This window comes from Labrus mixtus, chromosome 12, assembly GCF_963584025.1.
Source record: "Labrus mixtus chromosome 12, fLabMix1.1, whole genome shotgun sequence".
In the NCBI taxonomy this organism is placed as follows: domain Eukaryota; kingdom Metazoa; phylum Chordata; class Actinopteri; order Labriformes; family Labridae; genus Labrus; species Labrus mixtus.
In genome coordinates, this window is record NC_083623.1 from 22990448 (window position 1) to 23008845 (window position 18398).

The 18398-nt window shown below is 39.7% G+C and overlaps 1 protein-coding gene across 1 annotated transcript; it reads right to left on the bottom strand.

The window, feature by feature from the left end:
* Window positions 1-248: 248 nt before the first annotated feature.
* Window positions 249-11449, bottom strand: LOC132985304 (uncharacterized protein C14orf132-like). Its single transcript, XM_061052629.1, has 2 exons — window positions 11252-11449; window positions 249-1748 (listed from the first exon to the last, which is right to left on the bottom strand). Exons 1-2 carry the CDS (start codon window positions 11276-11278, stop codon window positions 1518-1520), a joined length of 258 nt encoding a protein of 85 aa, XP_060908612.1. The 5' UTR covers window positions 11279-11449; the 3' UTR covers window positions 249-1517.
* Between the last annotated feature and the right edge of the window lie 6949 nt (window positions 11450-18398).

Genomic DNA, 18398 nt, shown 5'->3' on the forward strand with positions numbered 1-18398 from the left:
TTTATCTGCAGAGCAAACACAGATTTTGGAGGAGAGAGACGGGGGTAAAGATACAATCAAGACGGTTTTCATTTGCATGTTTAATCAGATAAATAAACAAGTAAATAAATAAGTTAAATATCAATTTCAGAATTAGAAGTGTATGCATGTTGGTCTTTAAATTGCACAAAGAAATGTACAAATATATAGCAGCTATATGAATATACTATGATATTACTGAAGTTTAACAAGACTGTTACTTTTCTTAGTATGACAGACTGATAACTGACAGTTTATGAAATTATCAGAAAACGACTTCGGATTCAAAAACTGTTGACTATTCAAAGGCAAAGCAATTAACAGCCACGATTGTTAAAAAAAGGAACAAATTAAGGTTAAGTATGGCCCATACAAGAGTGGAGGCTGTTGGTTCACTCCTACATATACACCTTTTTATATTTTCAATCCCTATGCTTTTCATCAAGGGCTCAATGAATAATTCAATTGGAGAGCTTTGCTTAATTTCATCAAATATTCCTTTTTAACAAGGTCTGTGAAATCACCACAACTGAAGAAATATATAGTGTATTTCTTTAATAAACGCAGTGAAGGCTGGTTTTAATGGGCAATGAGGGTTAAGCCTTGACTACTGTACAATAAAGATGAGAAAATTCTTCTTCTAATAATTTACAACAGAGATGTAAACAACGCCAACAGTTAAACACAAAACACATTTCAAAATTTTTACAAAAGTTTTACAAAAGTAAAACTTGGGTTTCAATCGGTGGTTTCAGAATAAAAACTTTTCAGATGGAAGAATACAAACATAAAGGCCTCTCTACTCTTTTCCCTATCCGCTGAACACTGTTTCAGAACGTTATTAGTAAGACAAACACACACGTACTTTCCTACGGTACCAACAGAAGACATTCATTTTAAACTGACCAAGTGGGACTGGTCCCCCACCTGTGTTTTAAACATCACCAGTGTTTTTAATATATTTTTAAGCACGATTCAAAGTGTGGACCTCCCCTGTGTGCTTGTAATGATGGAACCTCCAAATGTCCCCTGTTGGCTTGATGGTCCCCGTTAATGAGTGTGAAACAACGCTGAGGTCCACTGTTTGATAGGTAGTTGAGAACACACACACACACACACACACACACACACACACACACACACACACACAACCCTGTTCTTGCAAGAAGCCACACACTAACATTTTGTACATGTAAATATAGACCATTACAGGGAGAAAAACATAAACTCAGAGGAAAATAGACATTTGTACATTATGTCTGCCGTTGGTGCCTCTATTTCCTCTGAGATAGATTCGGTATAAACTTTTTCCACTCTCCACGCTACCCTGGCAGTTCATTATGACTTGAGTGCTTTGATGACTGCAGGGTAATTTAACCGAAGTGAGGAAGCTCCATTTGATGAGTCATCTGTTCAGCAGAGACTGCATTCAACAGCTCATTGCCGTTCAGAAGCTACAGCCCACGCTCATTCAAACGCTCGCCTCAGAGCAGTTACACTCAGAATGTGAAGGCGTACACTACGCCCACAACCACTATGTTTCCAATGGTGGCAGTGATGGCGATCCAGAGCCAGATGGCGTCCCTGGACATGGGCTGGGGTTCCTCTGGCTGGCTGTGAGCTGCCATGGAGGCTGCGTGGACGCTGGCAGACGAGTTGAACAAAGAGTGGTCGGTGCTGTAGTCATCGTGGTGAGATGAGTCCATGAAGGCACCAGTCATCATCGGGATCTATGGGGACAAAAAACAAAGGACAAAGCAGTTTAAACCACCACTGTTCCCATAAGAACTTAAATTCTTCAACAGATTGGTTAATGATTGTTAGTCATATACGTATATAATACAAAATGTCTGCTCTGAAGTAAAAATACAAAAAGGGGTGATGATTTATTTATCTCTAAAAACATCTGCAGAAAAATGAAGCTGACAATCAAAAATAGTTCCTCTTCCCTCCATTGGTGTAAATGTTCTTTGTAATGTAAGTAATAACAGCAAGGTTAGCTTATATGATAAGGCTATAGAGTTAACTGTGACTATAACAGCTGTAACTAGGGTTTTCAGGGGACGACAGAGTACTGCTCGGATGACTTATTTTTGTAGGCCAACCCGGAAGTCAGCATCCCGCCTGTTCCATCGACAAAAAGCCTATGGGTTTTTACCATAGGTTTTTGGATTAAGCTTCCAACCATATATGAGTTTCCATGTTCTGCGGGATGATGTTTAAATGTCACAGACAAACTTTGTGAAAGTGTAACCGGATGTGCTAAAATGGTCATTCATCATGGTTTAAGTACTCGCACTCTATTTGTTCAGCGGAAGCCATTAATCACTTTTTAAATCCATAAAATAATTTCCAAAGCAGCAGTGTGATAAGCGATGTAATGTATAGCTTCCTGTTAGGGTTCCATTCAGTGATAACATCCTGCTCACTATACATTATCCTTTTCTTATTCCCTTTTATGATGACAAACCTTGATGTTTTACAAGCATTTAAGTGACCTGCTATCACATAATTATTTTAATTTTAATTATTTTACCGGAATAAATCCTGCTTTCCCCTGCACTGCAGAAAAACTCTGGTTGACGCAACTTTTTTATCCGTGTTAGATTATGGTGACACATTGTACAGGAACGCTTGGGCAGCAACTTTAAAACCACTTGATGCAGTTTTCCATTCTGCTATTAGATTTATTACAGGTGATGCTTACAGCACCCATCACTGCATCCTGTATAAAAATGTTGGTTGGTCCTCTCTCTCTGTGAGGTGAAACTTATGATTGCTGATTGGGATGCTGCCTCCTTACATTTCATCCATGTTAGTCGGGTCTTCTGGAGTGCATTTTACACAATCAAATGACTGGCTTACACTGCAGGTTCCTAGAGCTCATTCTGAGCTTGGAAGATCTGCTTTTGGCTTTTTTGCACCATCAGCTTGGAATTTGCTACAAAGCACTTTAAAAATCAATGCACTGGTCTCTTATGGCCATTTAGATCTTTAATTATTAACTCCTTTACTTCTGATTGCACATGTTTTAATTGACTTCTTATTATCTCTTTGTTGGTTTTTAACTGATTTTGTTTATCTACGATGTGGATATATATGTGTGTATGTATACAGTATATGCATATACTTATATATGTACGTGTACATATGTATGTTTGTTATTTTTCATTGTTTATCATGCTCGACGTCATTGTAAATGAGGGCGATGCTCTCAATGATTTTTGAGTTTAAAAATAAAGACATAATTAAATTATCATTGATTGATAATCTTCTATTCTGTGTCAGCTGTTTATTTGTATGTAGTAATCCATGAGTAGTTAAATGTTTTTTTTAATATTTACATTCAGCATCTTATCTTTCCTTCATCTTTTTAACTGAGCTTTTATTACAGTTTTCATCATAGATTTGAAATGTGCCACACGTTGAAACTTCATGTTCTAAAAGTGAAGAAAGCTCCTGACTCGTTCATGAAAGAGCCTCAGTGCTGTTTGCTTATTGTCACCTTGAAGACTTCAGAGCACTTCCATTTTCATTCAGTCGCTTGTTTCTTTCATCAGCAGCATTAAATGAGTTTCAATGAGGGCCATTACGATTCATGAACACACACCGGTCACTGCCACACTATTAAACCTTAAAGTCAGTCTAAATTATTCATCTCAGTCCCTCAGTGAACACAGGCCGAAACAGAGGAGCCTGTCAGTTCCAAAAACAAACAAGCATTTCCTACCAAGGATTACTTTGAAGCCAGAGCATTCATTTCATAGCTGCTGACTGAAGACACTTACTGGAGTGTTTAAAAATGTTTGTACCTTTTAATCACTAAAGAAAAAAGTATCTCCTTGTGTCCTAGATTTGACTTAGTGGTTGACCCCCCTTTAAAGCAAAAAAAAAAAAAACTTAAAATAGTTGTTTTAAAGTTGATCTAACAGCACAATAACTTTAAACGGGGAGAATGGCGTCTCTCATGTAAACAACATGGCCTGATTGCCTGTTAACTGCAGTATGTAACTTTGCTAGCACTAGTTCACACAGCAGCCTTCAGCCCATTTTGATGTTAGACTATTGCCCAGCAAGTACATATCATGATCTGTTCCACGGCTGATGGGAAAGCAACAATCAAACAGCAGAGTGTGCAATGTGCATCCCTGCAGATATAATACAGATTGAGACACAACGTTAGGCTGTACCGTTATCTGAGTCGTCGATATCTCGCGTTTACCAGTTTTACCGGGTACAGAAAGTCATCTAACCCAAGTTAGGTCTCAGTTAAATATATTTACATGTAAATAAATAAATACATCTTACACCAGGAAGTTGTCTCTTTCTTTGTCGATCTTCAAGGTATTCTCTGTAAGTTAGGAGCCTTCCAAATCTATCTCAACTAGCATGCGGCCGCATCGCCAGTTTGTTTTACCGGGGCTCAAGACAATATTTTGATTATAGCCCTGGATATAACACAAGTCTATGTAACATAACAGCCGGTCGAAATGAGTGTACATCTCTGTCAGGTCTCTGTGTTTGTGTGCTTGAGCGTGCATGATCGGATGGTCAATGGTTAGCTACAGCACTGAGTGAGTGAGTGACGTAAAATGTATTGCGGTTAAGTGTCAGCGAGAGAGAGCCAGACAGAGGAATGCAAGTGAATTAAAAACATATTTTATGATTTTCCAAAAAGAGAAATAACGGTAAGAATTTGTATATGTGGTAACGTCTCAGTGATGGTTAAACCTGCCTGTTAATTTATATGAACATATAACAATATGAACATTGGGCTTTGCAGTCAGTCATGTGTGGATTTGATTACAGATGCATTTAAGCTCTTGGGCCATACTTGTCTGATCCAATAGCATTCTTTTAAGTCCTTAGCGTAGTTGTCCTTGTAAATCACATATCGATAGAGTAAACTAAAACGATAAAACGACTCGTTCATTTTACCATACCCTGTACTGTGAAGCACACAACCTGTCTTCTCTTTCTGTGTGACAAAGTTGAATGCTAAAGATTATTTGAAAAGTGTAAAAGAAAAATAATGGAATGACTTCTCCATACTGGGAAATTGCAGGAAATTACAGACATCCTCAGTGCTAAAAAAAGCTCTCTGTCTGTCTCTTGATGGTCTCATACATATGGGCTCTGAGAGCCTTTAACTGAGCAGATGTCCCATATGATGATGTTGCTATGGGCAACAAATTAGTCTGGTGTTGGATGATGGTCATGGGGGGGGGGGGGGGGTTTGAGTGCACTGTGTTGTTTATTTGTTCCTATGCGTGTCGCCTGCGGGGCCCACACATGAGGAAATGGATCTGTAAGAGAGTCAGATAGTCAGCAGGTGTTGATAGATCTCTGAGATCAGGCCCACCTGATTTTTTTATTTGTTTGGAAAAACTGAATGTAGGGCAGTCCGACTTGGCGCTATACTACCAGCATGATAGAGGCTTCATACACTTTCAAAATACTCCAGGAGAGATACCAAACAGTTTGTGAATAAAGATCATAAACAAACAGAAAGTAAGAGACCTTATTGTTATGGACTCAATTACAGATGAAGAAATATCATTTATTTGTCAAAAACACACAAAAGCAAAACCGGAAAAACTTACAGTTCAGTAGCCAACTGCAAATTAACAATGTCCTTTAAAAAAAGTGCAGACGCTGGCACAATGTGATTGGCAGCCTAAAGAACAGTGACAGTGATGACACCTGCACCTTTCTTACAAGTTTTTAACCTGATGCATTGGTGATCAGACAAGATGGAGTGATCTGAAGAAGAAGAAAAAAAGGTGGTTGCTTTCGTGCTGCTGAATGATGATACACAATATCATTGTTGGGAACATGATCTGTTATTGCACTTTTTGCACAAATGTTTGGTCTCATCTGGATGTAAACTGTGGTCTGGGTACATTAAACTTGGTGGAAACAAATTCAATTATTAAAGGATGTAATTGAAATGTATGAAGTGTCTTTGATAAATCGTTGTGCCAAGAAGGCACGACGCTGCAGAGAAAGTGCCAAAAAACCTTCCAAGTGATTAAAAGAAAAAAACAAAGCAAATGTAATAAAAAACTGGGGAAGCCTTTAAAAACATGATAATACAGATAAAGCACACGCTACAATAGAGGATAGTAATCAAGGCCATAGCAACCAAAGCATCTGAAAAATATCAAAGCATTCATCCTCTGTCTGATCTCATCACAAAACATTTATTTCAAAGAGCAATTTTGCTGGAGATTAGAGCTCATTTTGTCTCGGCTGGAGAAGAACTGAGGACAAAATCCTTCCACAAACTATCATTAAACACCCAGCACAAACACACTGCTGGAGGACCGTCAGCTTCAGCAGCTCTGACAGCGCCTTGTAATTGCCGCCTCACATCTCAGCCTCTGTTCCCTGCTCACAATGGGCTTAGGGGAGGATAGATTGTGTTCTTAACAGCGCTCAGACACAGTTGGGTTACAGCTCATGTATGAACAGAGGCCGAAACCCATAAATACTGACAAGACCACGTCCAGCCTGTCAGAGCTGCAGGCTTGTGGGCAGAGAGAGAGACAGTGACAAGAGTGGGAATACCTCAAAGCTTATACAAAAGGGAGTTTTATGTTTTTTTATCTCACGTCAGATTTACAGGAAGTTAATGTTCCTTATGAGGAATTCCTGTTTTTTATGCCAAAGATCTCCTCCTCTGCATAACAAACAGACCCAGTGATTTAAAGTATTTAAAAAATTGAAGAAAGCACTCTTCAGGTAGTGTTTTTCCAACGCTCTTCAGTGTCAGACACAACACACAGTAAGAGCTGCACACATTAAGTATATTTATAGAGGACAGAACCACTCCGAGCTCACAAATGGATTCATCAGCCGCCATTTTGAAGACACGGCCTAATGAGGCATAGCTTTTCTGCCACTGCCATCCTGTTTTTGGGGGGTTGGCAAAGGCTTATTATCAGAGCCATAGTCTATCCCCATGGCTAATAGCTAACAAATCAGCTACTGAGTCATTGTGTTTCCACAGAATGAGATATTATATACTTTAGGTGGTGACAGGCATTGTTTGTTTTCAGCCAATAGAGCTTGTAAGACGTAAAATATTGGCTTCTCTCTTTCCCACATATCCAGTGGGAGAAGAAGCAAGGTGGAAACACGAACCAGGTAAGTTAAATTAACTAGTCTTCCCTGGATAGAAAAACCAGAAACAATCCTGACTCTCATGTAAATCCGTACGCAATTCCCATGAGATGACCTCAGCTCGCTGCTTAAGTTACATAGTGCTGAAAACAAGCGACCAGGGCGCTCTGTGGACACGAGACAGACACCTTTCTGTTTGTTGAAAGTTGCTGTTCTATTAGCTCGAGGTTGAACGTCTATTTTGAGGTGGAAAAGTTACTGATAGTTGCTTTAATAGTATCATTATTGTATTTATCTAAAGAATATTGTTTATCAATTATCAGGCAATTTATTTGGGGCCTGCTCGTCAGGTGTAAAAGCAGCAGAGCACTTTCAGCACTTTTCACATCTTTTTTAGAACATTTCTAAACAATGTCAGTACAACCAGGTGCTGATATCTTCCTGACTTTCTCTTTCGCATATGCTCCAAACACCTGAAGACAGAAATAGTAGGTGTGATTGGTCTGATGTACTGATTTTTAAGCGAAAATGCCGGCGATCAGAAAAGAGTATGAAGCTGCTTTGTAATGTGCACAATGATCGCACATCGGCTCACCCCCAGACTTCTACTGGGAATTTTACTAAGGGCCTGTCTGGAAAAAAATCTGGATAAATTAAGATGCTTGCGTTTTAAAATGCATCTTTTTTTGGAGATATGTGCACGTGTGAAAAAGGTAACACAGACTGTTTACGCCTGCCTGCAGGAGTGGGACAGGCTGTAATGCCTGCAATGTAACCCTGAAAAATATATTCTATGACTCTGTATCTAGTTTATTTTCCTGCTCAGCTCTTAAGGTGAGACCTGCATGTCACTTCAGCCTGCTTAATGTGAGGAGATTGGTCACAGGGCTATCATTAATAAAAGTGTTTGCAGAGAAATAACTGGCAGAAGATAGCGTTATTAACGGAGCCTCCTCTTTAACCTTGAAGCCCTGTAATGAAGACGGTCTCCAGGTCAAACTCTTATTGTGCTGCTGCTGATATTGCACACTTACATGATGCATATTCTTCAACTAATTTGTGGTCAATTATTTTACAACACAACAAACCCAGAGTCCTGCAATGAATACAAATCTCAGAGGGTCATACAGCAGCAGCACCAGGAACCTGAGATCAGGGGAGATGGATGAGTTATTCTAGCTGGCTGCAGAGGATTTTTGTCACAAAGAATAAAATCAAAAACAACCTAAACGGCCGTTACTTTAAGTTAAACTCGAGTGCTTTGTAAAAAGAAAACCAAGGAATTGTGAAAGTAACAAAAACAAACCACAAACAATTAAAAACAGCTGTGAGCAAAAACATTATGGTAAAGCAAATATGTTATATTATTAACAAAGCCTAATAATGAGCAAATAAGAAAACCCTATTCATGTTGGGTTTTCTACTGTTGCTACTTCCAGACTGCAAACTACCAACTTTAGAACATCAGCGTTATCCAGTATGGAGATCAGACTTTTAAAACAACAAACCAACCAATAAAAACACAACAAGCAGCAAAGGTCAGCAGTTATCACGTCAATGACAGGAAGGTCATCCTGCATATTCATAGCTTTCAGTCATGTGAAAGGCAAGGAAGGCAAAAGGAGTTTCAGAGTGTGGTGTCCATCATTGAACACTCCTTTTAATATTCCATCTCTTCACGTTTACGTCACCTGGTAACCACAGAAACTGAGAGTTTTGGGCACTTGTGAGTCTTATACAGCACACTGACACTATTTAATTCTCTAAAAACAGCAAAGTCCTCCCCAGAACTTCCCTTCATTGGTGTTTACTCAAAGTTAGAGGAGAATCCTTCCCCTTACACCGCTGCAGGATGAAAGGCTATAAAAGTACAGACATCTATGTATTTTTTTATGTGTCTGGTTCAATAATGCTGCAGTTTGGGAAGTGAAGGGCAAGAAGTTCATCATCAAAGCATAGGCGAGTGCTAATTTGATTTTAAAAAATTAGCCAGTTAACGTTACCTGATGCATCAGAATCATTGAAAGCTGCCACTGTCAGCCCGTGATGTCAGTTTAAGAAAGAAATATTTTGATCAAGATAACACCATATTTGATGTCAGGATGAGGAGAGGTCTGTTCTGTTGTTCCCTCACAGGAACAGCCGAGCGTCTAACAGCTTTCATCACAAATCTTCTCTATGCGTTTTCTTTCTGTGATTAAATTCTTTGGAAGCAACAACCCGGGCTTTTCTCCTTGTGCGTCACATGAACAACGGAATGTTTTCAACAAGTAGGTAGACAGTAGACACGGAGACTGATAACTTCTCCGCAGTGTGCAGCAGCAGGAAGCCTGAAGTGTGCGACATCACATGAAAAAAAAACTATGAATGAGTGAAGTGATCACAGTTTACATTGAATATATACAGACAGGCTTCTTCTGCCCTGCATTTTAAACGGGAGCGCTGCTAGCTCCACCCCTGCATAACAATTTGTGCTTTCACACTTGCATAAAACTCCAGAAGTTTTAGGGGTGAGCTGCATGTGTGAACACAGCAGGATATAATCAGGAGAATTCACCTAGCTTGAGACGAAAGGGGGTGGTGAGGTTTATTCCATGCGATCGGTGCACGACCCTAGACTATCTGCACGTGATCAGTACCAACTCTATGCACATTTTCTGTTCTCTACATCTTCTCTGCTCGTTCGTTGATATTGGGATTCTGTCCAACTACAAATAGCATTGATGAGAAGGAAAATATTCGTAATTGCTGTTTGGTCTGCCACTTCCACGTGTTTCCCTTACGGCATGTCTTGCCTGAGATCCCCGGCCCCATCCCATATGAGTCACGCGCTTTGAGGTGCATGTGTGAACAACCAGATCAGGAGAATATTTGGGTCCGTCCTCCTGAAATTCTATACACATTTTCAGGAGTGCACACGTAGAGACGGCTCATGTCTGGCATGATAGCAGATAAATGCAGACTAAATCTTAGCTTAATGGAAGAATGTGCGACTTTTTGATCCAGTAGATGTCCACCTTGAGCACCAGCATGAAACCAAAACAAACTGCTGTTTGGCCACACCTCCACTATTCTGAAGCCTCTGCTCTCCTCCAGCAACACACCTCCAACCCCTCTCCACTCGCATTCCCACAAAGGAGTTATGAATTAGAACGCACGCTTTGCTCGAGCTACAATTGCCTGTGTCCTGCATTGTCGTGTTACACTTTAACTCATGTAGCTTCATATTGAACATAAATTGACACAGAATGACCCTGATTTAAAGACACTTACGTGAAATCCAAATTAACAGTGAGTATGTTATTCTTCTTTTCTCTAGTCTTTAACTAAAACAGCTTTATACACAAGGCCGTCCCGTCCATGTAAACATGATGTTAACACGGCTGTGACACAAATACAGCTGACGGACTCACGCTTCTCACTTATTTTAGGTAGTCATTACTCAGAGAGACATTTACACAGGATATACTTGATGCTGTATTTATACGTAAAATGTATCCCATTCTGCCTTTAATTTCAACTGCAGAAGGTAAGCTGAGCATCTCTTTAACCTTGAAGCCTTTTAATGAAGACAGCCCCTCGATAAAGACCTGATCTTTTACTTTTTAAAATTATTTTTCACTTATGGCTACATGACTCAAAATTCTTTAATTCATTTGTGCTCAATTATGTCCAATCACAAACCCAGAGCCATGCAATGAATACATATCACCAAAGCAGCAAGTGGTCATTACAACAAAACTAGTGATAAAAATGACGTAATTTTAAGTCATGCGTCAAATTTAAAAAGGGTATTTTGTTTGGGATGTACATTTCTTATGACAACATTAACTAGAAGGTAGTGCAGCTCAGACATGAATGAGGCACGTCGTGTTTAATTATAGCTGCTTAATTAAATAAAAAGAGACCTCCGTTCAGCTCAGGATGGAGTTGAAATGTAAACTTGTCGGACAGTGTGGAGACAGTAAACTGAGCTCAATATAAATTAAAAATGTAGTGCTACAAATTATTTTAACGACTTTATAAAGTCTTGCACTTTTCCTGTGTATTGGGTTTCGATTCTCTTTACAGGTACAAATAAATATCACATATGAAGGTGGGGATTTACCTGCGCTGCCATGAAGGAGAGGTCCATGGTGGCTGGGGATGTTGATGACAGTAATCCGGCGTCTGGTCCTCCTGAAACAGCGTCGACAGTCGTCCTACTTCCGCTGAGGAGGAGAGAAGCTCCGGCCGGAGGTGACACGATGCATCGTCTTCAACATGTGGAACAACATGAAGACAGAGTGTGACAGTGTTTGTGTGTGTGTGGGGGGAGAGACAGGAACGTTCACCGGAGAGACGGGAGGGAGGGGTGTGTGGATGAGGGGGCGTGACAGCCCACAGAGTACCAGGAGAGAGGATCATTTTAATTCAACATTTTTATAGTGCGTAGTTTATCTTTATATAGCTTTACACCAGCTTCCTGTGCAGAAAAAAAACAACTTAACTGCAGAGGGTAATATCAAAGCTTTTAATCGAGAGAATCTAAACATTAACATTTTTAGATTCGCTGTAAACAGAAAAAACTCAAATCAGACAAAGTGTATTTGTCTCATTTCCAGTCAAAAAAAAAAAAAGTCTCATTAAGCCCATTACAAGTCTGCTGATAATTCCAGCTAAACATTTTATTTAAATATATTAAAAGCAACAATCTGGCCTGGATTGCTTGTAAAAATACGGTGGCCCTGAAGGTCAACTGTACAAATATAATTTTAAACATTTTAAGAAATGCCGAAATATTTAATGAAATGCAGATACATTTCAAAACACTGTAAATAATATTGTATGAAACATTTCACTTAAGGCAAATAAACGTTTAACTTGAGCAAAAAAACATTTTACAGTGTAAAAGTTGTAAGCTTTAGTTAGCCTTTCTGGAGTCTGAAATATTTGTTGCAGACGGTAAAACATTATTTGCAGAAGTGGAATTTTTTTGCGGTAAGGGAAATGTTTTTGGTCTATGGTGAAATGTTTTTTGCAATCATTAAAAAAAAATTGTGCAGCTGACCTCCAAGGCCACCATATTAAAGTGGTAAGTGGTAAATCTACCGAAGCCCTTAGTGGCTTGTACATCCATTTGTACTTTTACAAATTGTACATTTTTGTTGTTTTCTTGAGATCTAGACTTATCTTTCTAGTTATCACAGGATAACAACGCTAGTTTTTCAGTGATAAGTTTAGTTCTCTAGAAAATGACTCACTTACTTAACGTACATTACAGAAAGTATGTCCTCTCAGATAAAGATTTGAAGTTGATGGTCGTTTCCTTGATGGGATTAAATTTTTTGATCTTCATTAGAAAGAACCAAATGACTTCTAACTGCTTGAACGCTTTGTCCTAACCAGGAACTTTTGAGTAAATGTATTTTCTGTGTTTTTCTAAAGACTTACAGACTGAGTTCTTTTATGTGTAAACTAGCTCAACAACAAACCTGAGTGTCATTCTGGTGACAGAGTGCAGCCTGTTTTAAATGTCCCCCTTCGTTCATGACAAATAAACAACAACAAGAGGGTAATAAAGTGAGTAAAGGATTGTTAATAGTCATGTAAATGAATAGAGAAATGCTTTAGTCATTTAGACAGCATAGTTATGGCTGTGTAATTGGATTTTCTTCTAATGATCCATATCTGTCATGCATATTGAAGCAGACCAGTGCTGGGGATCATATGTGCTGTATTGTAATAAGGGCATGTATTTCACATACAGAGATAATCCATTAAGTCCTCTGTGTTCAGACGCTCTCAGACCAGCTGCTGTTAAACGTACAAGAGTCAGTGTGATGAATGATCGTTTGTTGAACGGGTAAATCTTTAATGTACAGCAGCCTATTTTCAGAATCCCACGCAGCTTTAAACGTCTACACACTGATGGGACACACACATATCTGCACACACACACACCAACTAATGCATGAATATATGACCAGAGGTTAGGAGATGCAATTAATCAAGACTTGTTTTTTTGTTTAATTTTACCCAGTCTCAACTCAACTAAGCTTTATTTATAAGCACCTTTCATACATGAAAACATGTAGCTTAAAGTGCTTCACAAAAGACCAGACAGAAAATAACAGAAATTGAAAGTCAGAATTAGGCTTTTATCAAATTTTGGCGGTTGGACAACAGAGTTTTGTGTTCCTGAAAACGCTTCTGAAAACAACACCGTCTCATCATTGTAATATGGAAATAATCAGTTCCTCTGAAATTGGCAACATTTTGCACATGTGCATTACGCTTACAGTCAACAGCTACAACAAGTATGGCAGACTCCTGAGTTCTGTTTGTGAAAATATGGACTGTCATGACTCCCAGTTGACATTTTCTTTTTCATAAAAAAACACAACAGCTTTGAAATTACTCTCTCAAAATCCATAGAATATTTAAACATGGCATGATTTGTGGTGGTTTATCCTTTATAACTGCAGTCACACAGGAAGTGGAGATTCTTACGACCAATCAACGGACTGCAGTGTGTCTAGCTCCACCCTTTAGGGTCGGATTGGTACACTTGGCACCCCAACAGAAGGGTAGCAAAAAAGTAGGACGGTACAGATCAGTTTATTTTGTTACCATTCCCAACTTTGAACAGTGAAATAAATGCATACCGAACCGTACCGAACCGTATACCGCATGGTTGAAACAGGGCTTGGTAGATGGTACATGGAAATATTAAAATAGAAAATTAAAAAATCACTAAAAAAAACAATTCACAATCACAGAGAAGAACCATTCGGACATTCCTTGGCAATTTCCCTACATCCTGCCGTGTGATGTGTGTTTTCCTGAGTGGAGCTCCAAACCTGCTGCAGCCAGCAGACGTCAGAACCAGGCTGCCGTCTCTGAGGAATAATCTGTGATGAGCTGTCAGAGCTCGATCCTGCAGACACCGCTGTCACATTTGATGGATCTTTTCTTGCTGATGTGTCTTCAAGCTACTTGATATCCCCGATTACGATACTGCCCCTCACTTATTTGTTTTCCTCCTACTTCTGTTAGTGCTGCAAGATATCATCGAGTAGAAAATCGAGCCAGTGTGGACAGCTATGACCACCTTACCTTATTTTATTTATAAACTTTATTTTACCAGGAAGCCCCAGTGACATTAAAAATCTCTGCTCCCAGAGTGTCCTGGACAAGGTGGAAGCCAAATCAGGGAGAGAGAGAGAGAGAGAGAGAGTAGGGAATGACATGCGGGAAAGGAGCCACAGGTCGGATTTCAACCCGACCACAGCCTCCATACATGGGGCGCAGGCCCTAACCACTGCGCCACCAGCGCCCCATTAAATTCATTTTTTGACAAAACAACATGTTTATGACACTGTTTAGTTTGTTAAGAGATATTAGAGTGCCTTATTTGAGCTCTTTCTGGAGGATATTTCAGGCTGAAAGAGCTTTATAAGAAATGGAAATGTTTGCTAAAGTAGAGTAACTAATTTGAGCCAAGGTGGCTATATTAGTATTATTTCATCGTTTAAGTGTCTTTAAATCACGGTCATTCTGTGTAAATTTATGTGCAATATGAAGCTATAAGTTAACTAAAGAGCGTTAACATTAGCCTGCTAACACAACAATGCAGGACACAGGCTACTGCAGCTTGAGTCAAGCACATTTTTTTCCGCCACTTAATGGTGCTTAATTATGATGCGTTCTAATTGATAAGTCCTTCATGCAAACTCGAGTGGAGAGGGGTTGGAGGTCTGTCGCTGGAGGAGAGCGGAGGTTTTCAGAATAGTGCAGGAACCCGTTTCTGAAAGAAGGTTTTGTGTAAACTCTGAGTCAGTTAACCCTGAAATGAGGGAAACTCTGGGTTATCCTTTTGAGTGAAGAGGAGGTCACTCAAACCCGAGAAAGAGGGGTAACTCCAGCCCGTTTCAGAGGGAGAGGTAACTTTACCTCTGAGTCAGTTACTATGGTAACTGAGTCTGTGAACCTAACCTGGTCGGGAGCAGTTTTTCTTCAATGAAGCCCGAGTTTCTCTCGGTCTCCTCCCTCTTTCAGAGCCAGAAACGTTGTTTCCTTTCCTCATTCTTTCATTCACGCTGTGTTAGTGAAGATTCACTTGCTGTCTGAATAACAATTCAGGTTGTTTTAATATGACATGTTAGGGAGGCATTAGGCTACTACAGCGTATAAAAACAAACTATTTTATCGAACATGGCATCTTTTAGTCGAGCCTCGTATGAAGGGACTGCATTACTCCGCAGGGAATTAGAGCCTACATTAACGTCAGGAGATGTTCATTTAGGCCTAATTAATTAATAAACTAAACGGGATAAAGGTGAGAGGACATTTAGCCTATGTGTGTGAATCATATTGTTGGGGATAAAGTTAATGCACATTCAAATAGATTCTAAATGAAGTTAACTATAAATCTATATGAGCCTATTATGTTCTTATATTTCATTTTGAGCTGTTTTAAAGTCGCTTTTCTTCTGCTGGGTTGCATCTTAATGAAAATAAATTGTATAGGTTTAATAGCCTACCATTCCACCAGTTTTGACCTTCAATATTATAATTATGATTAAATATTAAATTAATAGACTGTACGTGCTGACGCGAGCAGCTGTTTTCTCTTACACCACTTCTCTCTCCTTTACCGCTGCAGCAGTGTTCCTTTTTTTCCTTCTTAAAACCTGTTCATATTCGCCATATGTCCGCATGAAGATATGCTATATTTCGAAATGGTTAAAGTGGGAGGATCTCTTTTTTGTCACCTGTTGCCATGGTGAATCGTAGAATCGGGGCTCCATTCATGTTGGCTTTTTATCGTTGTAGTGCACGCGCTGAACACCGAGTGGACCTACTCAGAGTTGATATAACTAATTGAAATCTGCTGATCTGGAACCAAAAACTCAGAGTTTCCCATCTGAGAGTAAATCAACTTAGAGCTCAGGGTTAGACTGAGGGTTTGTTGAACCTTCTTTCAGAAACGGGCCCCTGGTGTCACCAAAAAACTGTTTGTTTTTGTTTTCATGCTGGTGCTCAAGGGCAACATCCACTAGAACAAAAAGTTGCACATTCTTTCTTTAACATCAACGCTGCGACAATCAGTGACAGACACAAACATTCCCGCCTTGAAAAAAAAAAGCACAAGACAGTGCGCTGTGTTTTTAAACCTATTCAGTAAAATTTGGCTACAGTGTACAAAAAGGACGAGAGAGGGAGAGAAACAGAGAGAGAGAGTTGATCCGCTGCACGGACAGTGAGACCAGATTTCCAGTGCAACCGTGGATGAGGATTTAACAAAATCTTACACAAACATATAATGCTATATTTTCCGTTTTTTTATGCATACAGTATATATACATGTTTATGAGTCATCAAGTTAAACACAAACACAAAGACAGATCTTTTCGAGGGCTTTGTATTCTTGGTTTTGTCTCAATCACGCCTCCACACACTGATTTATAAACCTCATCATTTCCGGGGATTGAGGTAGCTTCATCTGAATTCCCCTGTCCCCTGTGAGACCTTCCTCTGATAGGATCCATTATCTTCTGTTGTTTCAGAACCGCTCTTCCTGTCGGGATAAGCAGCCTAATTGTTAGATTTGCATAAAGCAGTATAAATGGACGACCCGAGCAGGAAAACGTCTCCGTGCATTTGCATCCAAATTGGATCAGCAGCCCTGACTTAGACTAGTGTTTATCCCCTTCTTTCTCCTCCTCCTCCTCGCTGTCATCACGCTCCCCCTTAGCTGGTTATTGTTATGTAAAAGTTTGCCATTAAAAGACGTGTGGCGCGGGTGAAGGAGCAATAAATCACATGGAGAGTATTAAGAAGCAGACAGCAGTCTCAGGGAGAAACGCACATAAAACATTTCTCTCTGTTGTGCCCGAGCCGTGGGTGAGATCATGTTCTATACATCAGTGATACACCGTCAATCATCCAGTGGACTGAGACGTGCAGTCTTCAATTCATTCCTTGAGTCTATAATATCTGCTCTGGACGGTATCTTCACTGCACTAACCGACGAGGAGACAAGTAGAATGTGGTCAGAGAAAGAAAACGCAGAGGAGATTCCTGTGAGGGAACAACAGAACAGACTTCTCCTAATCCTGACTTCAAATATTTTGTTAAAGGCTTTATATGCGATTCTTCACACTTTAATGTAATAGAAATCAAGTATATCCTCTGAAAATAACTCTGTGAGTCATGACTGTCTACAATGGGTGTAACACCCGAGTCCCACTGTCTGTAATGCTTTCCGAGCTTTCCTAGCCGTAGCTTCACTTTGTTTACATCGTCGGGACGGCCGGCAGACTCCTCCCCTCATGTATAAAAGTTGTTTAATTGAGGGACTAGAGAAAAGAAGAATAACATACTGTACTCACTGCTTAATTGAATGTCATGTAAGCGTTCAGATCACGCTCATTTCAGGTAAATTTACATGCAGTTTGAAGATACGAGCTAATTAAAGATCGCTAGCATTAGCATGCTAACACAACAATGCAGCGCAAGTTGTTTTGGTTTCATGCTGGTGCTCAAGGGCGACATCTGCTGGATCAAAAAATCACATATAAAGCCTTTAACTTGATCGAAATATTACTGCCTTTAACTAACATTACTGCCCCAGAACACTGACTGACAGTTGACACTATCTTTAGCAAATGTAAACTAGCTAATGTAAGCTAATTAGCACTCACCTACCCAAACTCATTTTGGGAATTTATTGCCCTTCACTTCTCAATCAGCAGCATTATTGACCCAGACACATGAGAAATACATAAAGATGTCCATACGTTTTTAGACTTTCCTCCTGCAGCAGTGCAACTCCTAAAGCCCACCAGATGTGTGGAATCAAGAACATCTGGAACGCCACATGACATCCCGACAGAAAGTGTGTCCACCTAGCGCTTTTTCGGAGTGCCAGCATCGTTTTTCAATCGTTACCAATGAGGAGAGAGCGTTTGCAGCTGCCCAGAGAAAAAGCGCAGGGGCCAGTGTTTTTTTTCAGAGCGTTCCATTTGTTTTGCAAACTGTCTCTGGGTGGCAGTAGCTCAGTCTGTACGGACTTGGGTTGGGAATCGGAGGGTCACTGGTTCAAGTCCCGCCACAGACCAATTCTGAAATTTGGCCATAGATGATGTTTGAGCATGTATGTGTACTTCTGCCTATGGTTGTGTAGCATGTTCACTAGAACGAGTGTAAAAATGAATTTCCCCTCATGGGATCAATGAAATATAAATAATTATTATATATTTATTTTTTTT